Source organism: Kogia breviceps, chromosome 13 (assembly GCF_026419965.1).
Source record: "Kogia breviceps isolate mKogBre1 chromosome 13, mKogBre1 haplotype 1, whole genome shotgun sequence".
NCBI lineage: Eukaryota > Metazoa > Chordata > Mammalia > Artiodactyla > Physeteridae > Kogia > Kogia breviceps.
The window spans coordinates 52,110,131-52,127,057 of record NC_081322.1 but is presented as its reverse complement, the minus strand read 5'-3'; the positions used below and the strand labels follow the sequence as shown (position 1 = coordinate 52,127,057).

Genomic DNA, 16,927 nt, shown 5'->3' with positions numbered 1-16,927 from the left:
TAAAAACAACCTTGAGAGGTAGGTATTTATTTTAGAGATGAGGAAACTGAGGCACTGAGTTAAGTAAATTACTCAAGATTTTACAGCTGGTGAGTGGTGCTAGAGAGTGATGGGCCTGGGATATGAAGTTAAGCTGCCTGGCTATAAAATTTTGCTTTCAGCCAGTATGCTGTGCCAAAAGGGCTTTTTTTTTTTTTTTTTTTTGATACTATATCTTACTTAGTCAATAAATGTTCAAGTTACTGTGTGTTAGTACAGAGCTTTGATACTTTTTTAAAACATTTAATGTAATTTCCTATACCTTCATATTTTTCTAAACTATCAAATAATTTTATAAAAGGTTTCCATGAAAGATTCTATCATAACACTCTTTTTAAAAAGTCACTACTATATATAAGTTAATATTTTAAAGCAAGATATAGCTGCTTTATTTCTCACAATAATGGGACTTTTGAAGCTCTGGACTTTAGAAAATACAAGATATATAAATATATCCCTATGTGTGATTCTTGCTGGAAATCCAACTCTTTGTTTTAAGTTAAAATCTTTCCTTGAATTTAAAATATGTTTCCCTCCCCCTGCTACCCTCAGACACACATATGCACGCATATGCATACATACACCAAAACCAACATTAGGTTTTTTTCTAGGTGGACAGATAATTTCTACGTGAATTAATTTTATCTTTATTCTTTACCATTAGATACTTATCAGTTATTTTTCATTTAATGATGATTTTTTGTAAGTACATGTTATTGATCATTTAAGATTGCAAAACTATCAAGCATTTTTACTTCATAAATACTGAATTCAGAAGGTCTCAAACTTCCTACATATATCAATAGAATTATGATCTTAGAAACATTTTTAATGAAATAAAATATAACAAGACAATGGTCATACATGTAGAAGGAAAACTTAGATAGAAAAAGAAAAAAAATGGTCTGTAAGAGGTAATTTGGAGAACAGGGATGGTTAAGTAAATGAGAGTTATGTTGAGGACAAAATGTGGGTTCATTTTCAGTAAGGGACATTTTCATTAGTTGCAGTGGTCAGTTATAGAGATTTCAGAGTCTGAAATTTCCCCAAACTCTTATATTTTTATATCTCCTAACCTATAATTCTCTAACCTCTTATCCTACGTTAGTTTCTTTTATAATGTTTGTCACGGGCTGAAATTATTTTAGACATGTTTTTGTCAATCTTCCCCAGTATAATGTGTAAGCTCCACAAGGATTGTGATTTTGTCTATCTCGTTTACTAATGTATTTTTCAGTGCCTTGAACAGCACCTGGCACAGAGCAGGTGCTCAATAAATACTTGTTGATAGAGTAAACAAAGAATGTAAATAAATATAAAGGGGAAGATGAATGAACTTAGTTTTTATTCACATTGAATAACAAACATTACTAACATCTTCCTTTCTACCAGAAGGATATCCTTATATTTCATCACCCTTAAATCTGATTGATGTTGGTGATCACTGCAGTTTCACCCCTTTCTTGATTACTGCCAGGAAAAATTATAATAGGGTTTACAAATGGTGACCTCTTTAAATATTTCCAAACTGTTGTGTTCTGAGCATAATACTGTCAATTTAAAACTTAAATTTAAAGAATTTTAAAGTGAGGGTCAAGAGATTATCTTTACTACCTAAGTCCTATTTAAATTACTAAAATATTAATTGAATTGGTTTAAATCCAAACTAAGAACATGTTGGCAAAGAATTAATTTTAGCACCTGTCCTGGAACTAACCTTACTTCTTACTCCTGCTATTTGCGTTCATCTGAGCTATTAGGAAAAATGCCTTTCTAATACCACGACTTCACTTTATTTTTTGTTTTATTTTCAGCAGGTAGATCTCACTGTCACTGATTTCTTTTGGTGGGTATTTTTCTTGAGATAAATTCTAATGTAGTTAATTTTAAAATATGCATTTACATACCCCTTTAAGTACTCCATTAAGCCCTGTTATAATCTCTTCTTTGCAAAGTATGTAAACATATGTATACTGTTTTTCACTTATTCACATATTACCCAATCATGAAATTTTGATTAAGGAAGTGATTTTTATTCTTCCTCCCCTCAAAAGATCCTCCCAGTCAGAAAGATATGTGATTTTAAAAGTCCTCATTAAACTACAGGTAGGGAGATTAAACCTTGGAAAGTATGTTTTATACCTGATCCAAAATCTCAGACTTGTTCAAAAGGAAAAAAAATCAATAATTCTCCATATAACTACATACCACAGCCATAATAATATTCTTATGTAGATTACATGTTGTACCCTGACTCTACATATTTAATAATGACTGCTTCTGAGAGGAAAGAGGAGGCAGAGTAAAACAGGGGACTTGTACTTTTTATTGTGTATATTTATGTGGGCTTTTTTCTTTGAATTTTTGAAGAATGGGACCATGCTGCTTTTGTAATAAAACTACTTTTTAAAAGGAGGATATTAATCATGATATAAAAATGGATAGAACAAGCATCTGACTGTGGTAAATAAGTTCAAATAATCAGGCCCAACTGAATTAGTTTCCAAAATACTGAAAAACCACAATCATGTTTTCAGTTACAGTATTATCAATTATCCCAAGAAACTTGAGATAATGAGGTGATTCCAGAAGATTGAAAATATGCAATTCTTTTCCCAGTTTTAAGTTTCATGTACTGACAGATGGGGCATGTTGGAAATATTACTTTAGGAATAAAAATCTGTCTGAAGCATGTAGTATAGACAAAATACCAACCCGTTCTGTATTCATTTTGATTTAGGCTCAAGATTTTAAATCAGGTAATTGAATCTAGACTCAGTGTTTGCATTTCTGGTAGGCCACTGAACAATTCTTCATGATCAGTATATTAAAAAGATGACTTGATGGGCTTCCCTGGTGGCGCAGTGGTTGAGAGTCCGCCTGCCAATGCAGGGGATGCGGGTTCGTGCCCCAGTCCGGGAGGATCCCACATGCCGTGGAGCCTGCACATCCGGAGCGTGTGCTCCGCAAAGGGAGAGGCCACAACAGTGAGAGGCCCGCGTACCTCAAAAAAAAAAAAAAAAAAAAAAAAAAAAGATGACTTGAAATTTCTTAACCCAGGTTTACTGAAAAAAAAACAAAAACAAGCAATAAAACTTGTTTATGTTTGCTCATTTGATTAAACCACCACTAAAAGATTAGATGAATGCCATGGGTATAAGTTTATCAGCAAGGTGGTGTCTGAGTTTTTCACAATATCTTTTTAGACACAACAAGAATGTGGGTTGGATAATGGAGCAGCTAAGTGCATTATTCCCACACTGTGGTGACTGATAGATTAGTGCTGACCCAAAAGGCAACTTCTAAAGTTGTGCTGAAGAGCTTAGTCCTTGGACCTAATGTTTTTCTGTGACAGATGATGGTTCAGAAAATCTGTAGGCATCAAACATCCAGAAAGAAAAACATCATCCGACAAAATAAATGTTCTCAAATATCTCAGACTTGAAAGTCTAAAGTTGGGTTGGTTTGTTTTTAATCGATGGATCGATCTCTCTCCCTCTCTGTCATGCACCCCCCCACACACAAGCAACAAGTGTAGGGAGAATTACTTTGATAGTACTTCAGAAGACCCACTGTTTTAGCAGACTGGCTGTACTGCATTCCTCTGCATGGTAACAGGCTGACAGTGATCTAGGTTTTAGTTTATGAATTCAACCTGGGGACAAACGTCACTGAAATGCCAGGCTAGGAGAAGATTGCCTTCCAGTGAAAATCAGGCTGTGAAGACTCAAAATACTTAATTAAAATGCTTCAACTAAATCCTGCATATTATGGCAAAATCAATTTATAATTATGTAAAAATCACATTAATTTCAACCCATCAGTAAATTGTCAAGAGGGTTTTTTTGTTGTTGTTACTATTGCAGCTGTGGTTACCTGAGCATGTTGACAGGGTAAGAAATGGAGATCAGACTGAAAAAATAATAATAATAATAATAATTGTATACTAAGCTCTCAAAAGACAAAAGTGTTTATAGTATTAAAAATAATTCACCATCCAAAGGATCAGACACAACATGCTCAGAATTATTCAACTGTGGTTTTCAGTTATGTTTTCTGCATTGACCTTATATCACTTGAGTCCACCTCAAGTTAAATTCTGCCACTCTGTGTAAGCTTGGGTATCTTGCTTACCTCTCCATGCCTCAGTTTTCTCATCTGTTTAATTGGGCATGAAATAATACCTATCACATAGAGTTGTTGAGGAACTAAATGAGATGATATCTGTAAAATACTTCTAGAACGTTATCTGACACATTGCAAGTGCTTTGAAAAAAAGTCGCAGTTATTTGAGTTTCTACATCCCTGTTCATCCTTCTCTTGTATTTTTATTTTTTTAAGAAAAAATGTGCAAACAGCACAGCAAAGGAAACAGGATTTTCTCCTGGATCCATTGCTAGACTATATACTTTTGCTCCCATTTTCTTCTCCAGCTCCTGAGACATCTTGGTATTATATCATATCATGTAGTAATAGCAGGCATATACTGCAGATCTATGTCAGGAACATTCTCTTATGTTGTATCTGATCAAGGCCTATTCCCTCATTTACCCAGCCAAAATTGAATCATCTCTGTAGTCGTCACATATGCCATGTACCTACCCCTCAGCTGAGTTAAAGTCTTTACGAATGCATACTTTATCCTAAATATTTAAGAACATCATGTTCTCTCCAGAACTACACTTTCTGTCTAAACTTTCCTGATCTTAAAAATCAGTAGGGTCCTTATTAAAACTGATATACCTAGATTCCTCCCAGACCTACTAAGACAGGGTTTTCATGACAGAGGCCTACATTGTCAGATTTTAGTATAAAATCTCAAGTAGCTTGCAACCTTTAGAATATGTGAAAATGTTACCTTTGGAGCTTGAACATGAGGGATTCAGAAGTTTGGGAAATATTGGGTCCAGGAATTTCTCATTATACCAGACACTCTAGGAAGAATATACTAGAAGAAGCGTGACTTACAGGTTGGTTGTGTTTCTACCGCTTTGACCAGGAAGGAAGGTACCTTTTGTGTTCTTTTTTTTTTTTTTTTTTTTTTTTTTTTTTTTTTTTGCAGTACGCGGGCCTCTCACTGCTGTGGCCCCCTCCGTTGCGGAGCACAGGCTCCGGACGCGCAGGCTCAGCGGCCACGGCTCACGGGCCCAGCCGCTCCGCGGCATGTGGGAATGTGGGATCCTCCCGGACCGGGGCGCGAACCCGCGCCCCCTGCATCGGCAGGCGGACTCTCAACCACTGCGCCACCAGGGAAGCCCAGGAAGGTACCTTTTTATATGATAGTTCAGACATAACATAAAGAGGTCATCTCTAGCAAGGGTAAAGAGCAGAACTAAGTTCACAAAACCCCTTCTCTCATGTAACTCTAACTATAATTTGGTGCTTCCTATGTGAGAGATGACATTAATACGTATCCTTTGTTAAGTTACCTTAGTGGATAGTAAGTTCTATACCTTTTGTGGCAAACTTATTTTATATGCCTCCTGGTGATTATTAATGAGTTGACTCTTTGTTCCAGTTTAACCCAAAGTGACGTATCTTACATTTTTTCCTCCATATGCTATAAAGAGCTATTATCTTTTTTTAAAATCACCTTTTGAATGCATTAATAATTAAATATTAGAGAAACGGTATATCAGAAATTACCTAAACTTGGTCCTAAAATCTTAAAACTAAGGCATGTCATGGTAGCACACTTCATCTTTTCATGCTTTGTATCTGTTTACCACCCTGAAACTCCTTATCTTCAATTCAAATCCCAAATTTACAGAGCTTGCAGTAGATCTAAAAACATTTCTGCTGGAAACTATTTTTGAAAACTTTGATAAAAATAGTGATTGAAATTATAGGTATAGCTTGATTTCTATAATAGGTGTATTCTTGAGAAGTTGCAGGAAAGGACAGTAATAGCTTAATATTTTAAGTGAATTGTTCTCTTACATTTTTGGTAAGGGGTTGAAGAGCAGAGACTAGAGTCAATAATCTTTTTGGGGCCTCTCACTGTTGTGGCCTCTCCTGTTGCGGAGCACAGGCTTCGGACGCGCAGGCTCAGAGGCCATGGCTCACGGACCCAGCCGCTCGGCGGCATGTGGGATCTTCCCGGACCGGGGCACGAACCCGTGTCCCCTGCATCGGCAGGCGGATTCTCAACCACTGAGCCACCAGGGAAGCCCGAGTCAATAATCTTTAATGGGCCTGTCCACCCTTAACATTACAATTGGCAGTTCAGTCAAGAAAATCTAGCTCAATCATTTCAGAGAAAGGTTAATAAAAATGTTATTATGATCACTGTTAATACCGTGAGTGCTTATTGAATGCCAGGCACTGGGCAAAGGGGTTAACAGGTACTGCTCATTCACTCATTGACCATATTGTCCAGCATCTGTGTTCTAGGCATCGTTGTAGTCACAAGAATAGGCCATGGCCTTGCCAAATTGACCTTAACATTCTACCAGTAGTTAAATAATATGTGAATAAATATATAATATTTCAGGTATTGATAGCTCTTATTATAAAGAAATCAAACACAGTAAGGGAGTCAGAGAGTGAGATTCATAGGTGCTGTTTAGCTAAAGAGCCCAGTGAAGGCTACTCTGAGGCTAATTAGCCTAGTGAGGCTAATCAGAGACCTAAATGAAGCAAAGGAAAAAAAGCAATGCAAAGATTTCTGTACAAAATCCTTCTAAATGAGAAGAAAGACAAGTGCAAAGGCTCTGAGGCTGGAATGAGCTTGGCCCACTTAGAAAGTGTCAAGATGATCATTGTGGCCAAAACAAGGTGAGGGAGTAAGAATGGTCAGAGATGAGACAGGAGTCAGATCACATAAGGCTTTATAATTCATGGTAAAGAGTTCAGACAACACAATTTATGTTGTTATTCAGCGTTTGTAAAATTGAGGCTTAGAGAATCTGTAAACTTTCCCAGGTTCATACATGTAGTAACTAATACAGGTGAGTTTTAACCCTTTTTGGGTCTGAATCCAAATCCTGTGCTCTTTCTAGTGTATCATTTTTTTAACATCTTTATTGCAGTATAATTGCTTTACAATGGTGTGTTAGTTTCTGCTTTACAACAAAGTGAATCAGTTATACATATACGTATGTTCCCATATCTCTTCCCTCTTGTGTCTCCCTCCCTCCCACCCTCCCTATCCCACCCCTCTAGGTGGTCACAAACCACCGAGCTGATCTCCCTGTGCCATGCGGCTGCTTCCCACTAGCTATCCACCCTACGTTTGGTAGTGTATATATGTCCGTGCCACTCTCTCTGCTCTAGTAGGTCTGTGTTTTATTCCTGTCCTACCCCTAGGCTCTTCATGACATTTTTTTTTCTTAGATTCCATATATATGTGTTAGCGTACAGTATTTGTTTTTCTCCTTTTGACTTACTTCACTCTGTATGACAGACTCTAGGTCCATCCACCTCGCTACAAATAACTCAATTTCATTTCCTTTTATGGCTGAGTAATATTCCATTGTATATATGTCCCACATCTTCTTTATCCATTCATCTGTTGATGGACACTTAGGTTGCTTCCATATCCTGGCTATTGTAAATAGAGCTGCAATGAACATTTTGGTACGTGATTGTTTTTAAATTATGGTTTTCTCAGGGTATATGCCCAGTAGTGGGATTGCTGGGTCGTTATCTTTGTTAAAGGAGGCAAGAATATACAGTGGAGAAAAGACAGCCTCTTCAATAAGTCATGCTGGGAAAACTGGACAGGTACATGTAAAAGTATGAAATTAGAACACTCCCTAGCACCATACACAAAAATAAACTCAAAAATGGGTTAAAGACCTCAATGTAAGGCCAGACACTATCAAACTCGTAGAGGAAAACATAGGCAGAGCACTCTTATGACATAAATCACAGCAAGATCCTTTTTGACCCACCTCCTAGAGAAATGGAAATAAAAATAAACAAATGGGACCTAATGAAACTTAAAAGCTTTTGCACAGCAAAGGATACCATAAACAAGACCAAAAGACAACCCTCAGAATGGGAAAAAATATTTGCAAGTGAAGCAACTGACAAAGGATTAATCTCCAAAATTTATGAGCAACTCATGCAGCTCAATAACAAAAAAACAACCCAATCCAAAAATGGGCAGAAGACCTAAATAGACATTTCTCCAAAGAAGATATACAGATTGCCAACAAACACATGAAAGAATGCTCAACATCATTAATCATTAGAGAAATGCAAATCAAAACTACAATGAGATATCATCTCACATGAGTCAGAATGGCCATCATCAAAAAATCTAGAAACAATAAATGCTGGAGGGGGTGTGGAGAAAAGGGAACACTCTTGCACTGCTGGTGGGAATGTAAATTGATACAGCCACTATGGAGAACAGTATGGAGGTTCCTTAAAAAACTACAAATAGAACTACCATATGACCCAGCAATCCCACTACTGGGCATATACCCTGAGAAAACCATAATTCAAAAAGAGTCATGTACCAAAATGTTCATTGCAGCTCTATTTACAATAGCCAGGACATGGAAGCAACCTAAGTGTCCATCAACAGATGAATGGATAAAGAAGATGTGGCACATATATACAATGGAATATTACTCAGCCATAAAAAGAAATGAAACTGAGTTATTTATAATGAGGTGGATAGACCTGGAGTCTGTCATACAGAGTGAAGTAAGTCAGAAGGAGAAAAACAAATACCGTATGCTAACACATATATATGGAATCTAAGAAAAAATAAATGTCATGAAGAGATTAGTAGTAGGATGGGAGTAAAACACAGACCTACTAGAGCATGGACTTGAGGATTTGGGGAGGGGGGAGGGTAAGCTGTGACAAAGTGAGAGAGTGGCATGGACATATATACACTACCAAACATAAAATAGATAGCTAGTGGGGAGCAGCCGCATAGAACAGGGAGATCAACTTGGTGGTTTGTGACCAACTAGAGGGGTGGGATAGGGAGGGTGGGAGGGAGGGTGATGCAAGAGGGAAGAGATATGGGAACATATGTATATGTATAACTGATTCACTTTGTTGTAAAGCAGAAACTAACAAACCATTATAAAACAGTTACACTCCAATAAAGATGTTAAAAACGAATAAGGGAATCCATATTTTTATATAGAGTCCAATATACTTATGTCTATAGATGAAATGATAATAAAGCAGTATTCTGAGGAAATGGTCCTTTATAACTTGTATGTTAAGCTGGCAGTCAAAATGGTCATAATTACAAAGAAAAGTAATTCACTGAAAAGGCTATAAGAACATTTTGGATAAAATGAAACATATTTCACTTTGAAGACAAAGTGGAATTCAGAGATTCTAAAATTTTATTCAGAGTTAAAATTGCCTGTGAATTTTAAATCTGTATAATTTAAAAACATTCCTTTTAAAATGAGTATTCATTATGAAATAAGACCTTAATAGCCTTATCTTTCTCTTATGAAATGAGACTTCAACTTTACTTGCCATTTTATGGGTGTCTCTTCAGTATAGTTATCAGAGTATTTTCTCTTTATTTTAAAATTAATGTCCATAATGGAAGCCATAATTCAAAAAACATGTTTTAAGGAGAAAAGTATTTTTAAACCAAGTAATAACTATGGTTCTCCATAGGTAGTTTTTATTTTTAAATTAAAGTGGAGCAATAATTAAAAGATGTTAAAATAGGTTTTGCTTATTTTTGCCCAGAAAGAATTATTAGAGTTATTGTTCAAATGCTGTCATCTCCTATTCTAATTCACGTTTAATGAACAATAAGCATTCTTTTAAAAATCATGAATACATACCAAGACAATTTTTCTGGCATTAGGTTTTTTTCTTCTGGTTAGAATAACACATTACTATAATTCTTTTCCAAGTTAGGTATAGTTTTAGTGAAAGGGTGATTAATGTCAAATCACACATAATTTGAATGAAGAGAATGGATAACTTCATAAATAGTTCCGTGACTACAACTATAACCATTTAAAGTGAATTCTTGAACAGTAAGATTGGTCTTACTTCAATCCTGGTTTTTGCCCAAAGAACAAAGTGAAATATGTTTGATAGAGAGAAATTTACATAGTACTTCTGCTATTCATAAGATGAACATCTTCCTTTTGCTTCAGTTGCTTATACATAAAACTGGAGATATGATATATACCTCAGTTGTTAATGTTTTAGGACAGAGACCCGTCTCATTCATCTTTGTGTCTTCACTGTATAACCAAGAACTTTACATACAATAAGGGAATGAATAAGGTTAATGAATGAAGAAATGGATAACGTCACAAGTATTTTAAAATTAAGAGTAAAGTTCTAATTTTTATGTTCAAGGGTATTAGCTCTAGTCTTAAAGGTGTAATCTTATGCATATAACTTAACATCATTTAGTTTTCTTAGTTATAATATCAGCCTTGTAGATCAATAATAATACTTTTTTTTAAAGTACCAATTAGCTTTTCCCCCAAATTACCCAGATTTTAGGTGGTATGTGGCAAGTAAGTGTACTCTTCTCCCAAGTTATGTGCAAGCTGTGAACTATTACTAATCTAGTAGTGACTAGTGACGTCTGAGACCTTTAAAAACATCCATTCTTACTGAGAATTTGTGATGTTTTCCTAACTACCCTACATTGATGTCTCTCATCTACAGACTGTCTCTAACACAGTATTTGGTATATGATAATATCTTTTATTTTATTCTTTTGAATTGTTGTTTATTGTTAGTAGCTTTTGCCTTTAAGCTATTTTCTCCAGAAAGGCATGAATTGCCCCCAATTTTTTTATAACCTCCAAAACTTGTAACATAATACATTACATTGAATCAAGGATCATGTTTCTTTTTTCTTTTATTTTTTAAGGGATCATGTTTCTTTCGCAGATTTTTTTGTTGTTGTTACCTTGAAGGGTAGGCATTGCATAGCCAGTATTTGGAGATACTAAAAGAAATAGTCATAAAATTTCCTGAGAGTGTCTAAGATTCTAAATGGATTCTCGTACTATTTTTCATTCTTGAGTACCTCATTTGGGACACTAGCCATTAAATTCCAAATTAGTATAGACATGCATAGTACCAGCATTATGAATTGCAGACTGTTGGAGATTTTATGAACAGTAGCTGTAGAACTGATATTTCTTACAATATTGTAAGTATCATTTGATAAGCTTTAGAGTCTTTACTAATTACAAATGTGAACAATCATTCTAAAATTGAAACTTATATCTTAAATATTAGGAACATTTCATTATCTTGTTTTTTTGTTAGCTGTAAAGCATTTTTGGTTTTGAAAACAGGCAACCTTGTTTCATAGGGACATGGTTTTTCGCTATCATATACATATAGCCTACTAAATAAAAAAGCAGTTACACATTTATTAGAAACATAAAACCCCCATCTATAGCTGAAAATAAATGATACATTAACTGTTTAAAACTCATTAACTTAGAATTGTGTGTCTTTACCCAAGCAAATGAACGTCTCTTTCTATTTTTTGACAGGAAGAAGCACTGCATGGGTTTCGAGTGAGTGATTACTTTGAATACATGGAAATTTTGGAACAAAACTACCGGCCAGTGCTGCTGAGAGACATGTGGAACATTAGAGTGCAAAGCACATAGATCATGGAACACGCAATTTAATTTTATGTTTTATTTATTTTTAAAGGAGACAGAGGGACTTGACTGTTTTCTGTCTGTGTCTATAACAACATATGCTTTGTGAATACACAGTATTGTAAATCAGTACTGAGAGTTTTTGAATATAATAATATATTCAAGTAGGTATTGGCTCAATTGAAGTGAATTCATTTTTCTAAGTTTGTTGTTGTGTAAGGTTGTTTTAGAATCAAATCTAGCTTATTTATAGTTCTTTATGTTTAAGAGTTAGTCTTAACCTACATTTCCTTCTTCCCAGGATGATTAAAATATTTTTTCCAATGAGTTTGGAAAGTAGCAGCAGTATTGTAAATAATTGACCAGCCAGAGAGATTCCATAGAGACAAGGAAGACAATTGTTTTCTTCATTTTTATGTCTTTACATATAAAGGAAAATAGGCAAAACCATAACTGCTTATTTTACATATGGAGGAGCAAATGATATTTATCATGGCAAGGGGTAGGAAAATTGTCGTCGTCAGACATAATTGTTTTTCTAGGAATTGCTTTTGATACCTATATCAGTTTATAATATTTCACATGAAATGTAGTCTGTACATGGTTCATTTAAAAGATAGATTGGTTATTTCATACTGATATGCATTTGACTATCGTTTGTTATGCAGTTTACTCAGTGATAGATTTGATTTGTACTGAACTTGAAAACATTAAAGAGAATAGATTTGTAAGTTATTTTAAATGACCAACACAGTGTTTTATTTAAATAGAAGGCTCTGCTCCAGTGATATTAATATGCTAGGCTCTATTTTCTTGTAACTGTCACATTTAATATATGAAAGATAAGGCATGAAAATATTAATTTTTCAGTCAGCAATTTCAACAAGTTTTTTAAAATTATAGGTAGAGGTCATTTTGTATTCATTGCTTATATTTAAATATAAATCAACCATTAAAAGCATTCTGGAGCCTTTTTTTTCCCGAACCAAAAATGGCTTATCTACAGACTCTATTTTTCCTTTTAGGATGATGAAATAACTGGTACCATACAATTTTCAGTTTTGTGATATTTAGGTGATTGTAGTGTCAGCCTTCCAAAATCAGTTTTTGTTCTGTAAATGCCAACAATAACTTCTCAGTAATGGTGTTCCTAAAGGGCATTGAAAAAGTTAAGAAAAGAAAATTGAGCAAGTTAATTTGACATATTGCTCACTTTAGCTCTGGCTGATATGAGTTAAGTAAGAAAGCCCCAGGTTACTCAAAACACCAAGTTTTGTCTACTTTCAAACTTAATTTTGAAAAACTGTTGTACAGAACCTGTAATACATGTTTCTGTTTTTTCCCATTCTGTTCCTGAGATGTTGTTATTGGTCCTGAGAAACTTACAGCTTTATTTCTTTTTAAAAGGTCTTACATGGTAATTGGAAATACAAATGGAGGAGGAACTATAACTTAATTTTATAATATTCATTGCTGATCTTGATTGAAAACTGATGCAAAATCTGGATAATAATTACATTGTGGAAAAGTGACTTCAGCTGGAGCCAGAAGGCTTTCATTTTCATTTGATAAATATGTTATGAACAGTGACTTAGCAATTTGGTGAAATAACATTATAAAATATGGTAGTTCTTGTAGCTACCATTGTGAATTATTTTTGTACCTATTTTTATTTTAAGAATACACTTCAGAGTAGAAATAAATATAGTCCTGTCTTCTCCGTTTTATTTTTAATTATTTAAAGTGTAAGTTCTTAGGACCTATTTCTAATTTGTGAAGGAGGACTTTATACATTTTACAGGATTTATTATAGTTATATTTTATAATACAATGTAAACAAATTTGTGAAAACTTTACATCTTCAAATATCTGTTTTCAAAATTTCATCTTTGTAGTTTTGCCTCTGCATGTTTAGGCATCTAAAGAATCTGTGAAAGTAAAGTAAGTCTCAGAAATTCATCTAAACTTGCTAACAGGATTCTACCTAAATTTATGATTATTAAATTATGGTGTGCTCTAGTTTGATTTTCCAGTTCCAAGATGTTAAGGAAATTTCTTTGGTCATTCATTATACAGACATATTGTGAGTATTACACATATAATGAAATATTTTTAATATTCAGGGTAGGATAAATGAGATACAGCACCTCCATTCAGAGAGTCCACTGCCTTTGTGGGAAGGTGAATAATTTTAAAACTGAAAATACAGTTATAAAGATAAATGAGAATTGACCTTTGAATTTGTTGACCTTGATAAGAGTAGTTTTGATGGAGTAGTGAGGGCAAAAGTTTGCAGCTGGTTTAAATGATGCTGAGAGGAAAGATTTTGGGAACTGCTCTTTCTAGGAGTATTGCTGTTACAGGGAAAGAGAATGCATAGAGTAGGCATGGGATCATAAGACTTTTTAAAGATGGGAAAGGGAAACATTTATATGTGGGTAGAAATGATGTAGTAAGGAAGGAAAAACTGGTGATGCTGAAAAGACATGCTAGAGTGAATGTCATGATAAGTGGTAGGGGAATGGTATCTAGTTAATAAGTTTTGGAATTGGCCTTTGCCTGGAACATGGACCCTTCATTCAAAGTAACAGAAGAGGAGACAGTTTAAATGGGCACAGACACAGGATGGACATTTCTGGAAGTTATTGTTCCCTATTTCACTAAGAAAACAAAGTCATCAGCTATGAGGATGGTAAAAACTTTGGTAGGTTTTAGGAGATTGAGAGTAAATGAAATAGTTGTTTAGGATAGTGGGAGAGTAAATAGACTAGGAAAATTTACTTGTGACTTAGTGGTCATGAGATGAGTTAGAAAGTTGTATGTTTTTCTCCAGCCACATTTCACTGTGAAGCGGCAGGCAAGGAGTCGGTAGTGAATTGGTTTTAACCAGGGGTTTGGTTTAGCCAAGAGAATGATGACAAACCAAAGGAGGCACAAGGGAGTTGATGGTATATGCAAGTGAATTTTTATGATATTGTGACCATGGCAGTTAAGCTAGGTCAAAAGAAAGCAGAGACAAGAGAGGGATATGATGGATACAAAGAAAAGTTGATAAGATCAATTGATTTTAGGTTCTATGTTGAAGGATTTTTTTGATTTGGAGTACTCAGGAGAAGAAGGTGAGAAGATTAGAATTAGCTGTTAAGTAAAATGCTTAAAATTGAGATTTTGGAAGAAGATGACCATGATAGCTAAGAGAGTGGAGGATGAGATCATTGAAGGAAAGGGAAATCAGAAGCTGAGATTCCAAAGTATTGGAAGAATCGTCTTTTTGGTTATTGAAGTTACCAACATTTTCTCAAGGAATTGTTTTGGATAGCTTGAAAATGACCCAAAAGTTTAAATGTTCCAGGATTAGTCTAGAAAAAAAAGAAGTGATAAGTGGAAATCTGAGATGCAAAATCAAATAGAAATCAAAGACAATGGTGCACAGTCATTGTTATTTTAATATGATATCTAATTTGTAAATAAAACAGTTATCTAATTTTTTGAAGCCTTTGGTTAGACAAACATTTCTTACACAAAAACCACAAACCATAAAAGAAAAAATTGATAATTTTTGTAGACTTCTTCGAAATTTAAAAAGGAAAAAAGAAAGCTCTTTAAAAGCACTCTCAAATAAATGAAAAGATAAGCCACACATTAGGAGAATAGACTTACAAAACACGTATCTAGTAAAAGACCTGTCTTCACATTATAAAAAGATTTTTAATCACTCAATAAGAGAACAAATAACCTAATAGGCAAAAGATTTTAACAGGCACTTCACTAAAGAAGATATACAGATGACAGCTAGGCACAAAAGATGCTCATCATTAGTTATTTAGAAAATGCAGATTAAAACCTCAGCGGATAATAAAATGCCAGGGTTGGCTAGGAGGTGTAATAACTGGGACTCATACATTTCTTGTAGGAATAAAAATACAACAGTCCTTTTGGAAATTTGACTTTTTTTTTTCTTTTTAAGTTAAACACACACTTAAACTATGTGACTTAACAATACCCCTTTCTAGGTACTTCCCTCAAAGATATAAAATATATGTCCATACAAGTACTTATACAAATAATAATTACAGCTTTATTCATAATAGCTCCAAACTGGAAACAACCCAAACCTCAACTGGTAAATGGATAAACAAATGTGATTCAACCATAAAGTGGAATACAGCTCAGCATTAAGAAATAGCCACCCACAGATGCACACAAATTTTGGGGTGAATGTGAAAAGCATTATACTAAGTAAACTAACCCAGGCACAAAATGTTTTGTAGGGTTCCATTTATATGAAATTCTAGAAAAGGAAAATCTACAGTGACTGAATATTAGTGGTTTCTAGAGACTGGAGCAGGTGGTGAATGTGAAGACAGGCTTTTCTACATAGAGGCAGAGGGGATGTCTATATCATGATTATAGTGATGGCTATGTGACCATATTTTTTAAAATGTATTGCTTAAAATGGATGAATTTTATTGTGTGTAAATTTCACCTCAATAAAGCTGACTCTATCAAACAAGGGTAAATACTACAAAGAGAAACTGACAAATCCATCAAAACGGAAGAGTTTCAGCATTAACAATTATGTTATCTGTAGGTTATTCGTGGATGCCTTAATCAGGTTGGTGAAGATCCTTTCTATTATTTTTGTGGGAGTTTCAGGAATAGAATTTCCATTGGAAAATAATTTTTATCACATACTTTATATTAAAGCAATCATGAGTTTTCCTTTTTTTTTTTTGGTTTGTTAATATGATGACTTACAGACATTTTCAAATGTTAAACCAACCTTGCATTCCTAAGATTAACTCTACTTGGTCATGATATTTTATCAATTTTACCTGTTGTCAGATTTGATTTGTTAAAATTCTGTTAGGAATTTTTAAATCTATTTTTTAAATTAATTTATTTATTTTTGGCTGAGTCGGGTCTTCGTTGCTGCGCACGGGCTTTCTCTAGTTGCGGCGAGCAGGGGCTACTCTTCGTTGCGGTGCGTGGGCTTCTCATTGTGGTGGCTTATCTTGTTGCAGAGCATGGGCTCTAGGACACACGGGCTCAGTAGTTGTGGCTTGCAGGCTCTAGAGCACAGTCTTAGTAGTTGTGGCGCACAGTCTTAGTAGTTGTGGCGCACAGGCTTAGTTGCTCCACGGCATGTGGGATCTTCCCAGACCAGGGCTCAAACCCGTGTCCCCTGCATTGGCAGGTGGATTCTTAACCACTGTGTCATCAGCAAAGCCCTGTATCTATGTTTATGAGGAATATTGTTTTGTAGTTTTCTTTTTCTGATTTGATATCAGGGAATGCTGGCT

At 34.7% G+C, this 16,927-nt stretch overlaps 1 protein-coding gene across 1 annotated transcript in view; it reads left to right on the top strand.

Annotated features, from left to right (window-relative positions):
- TBC1D32 (TBC1 domain family member 32) overlaps positions 1-16,236 on the top strand; it is a 196,006-nt gene extending 179,770 nt beyond the window's left edge. Inside the window, exon 34 of the mRNA XM_059083266.2 lies at positions 11,511-16,236. Coding sequence (XP_058939249.1) covers positions 11,511-11,630 — 120 coding nt within the window. The 3' untranslated portion in view covers positions 11,631-16,236. The remainder of the gene's footprint in view (positions 1-11,510) is intronic.
- The last annotated feature ends 691 nt before the right edge of the window (positions 16,237-16,927 follow it).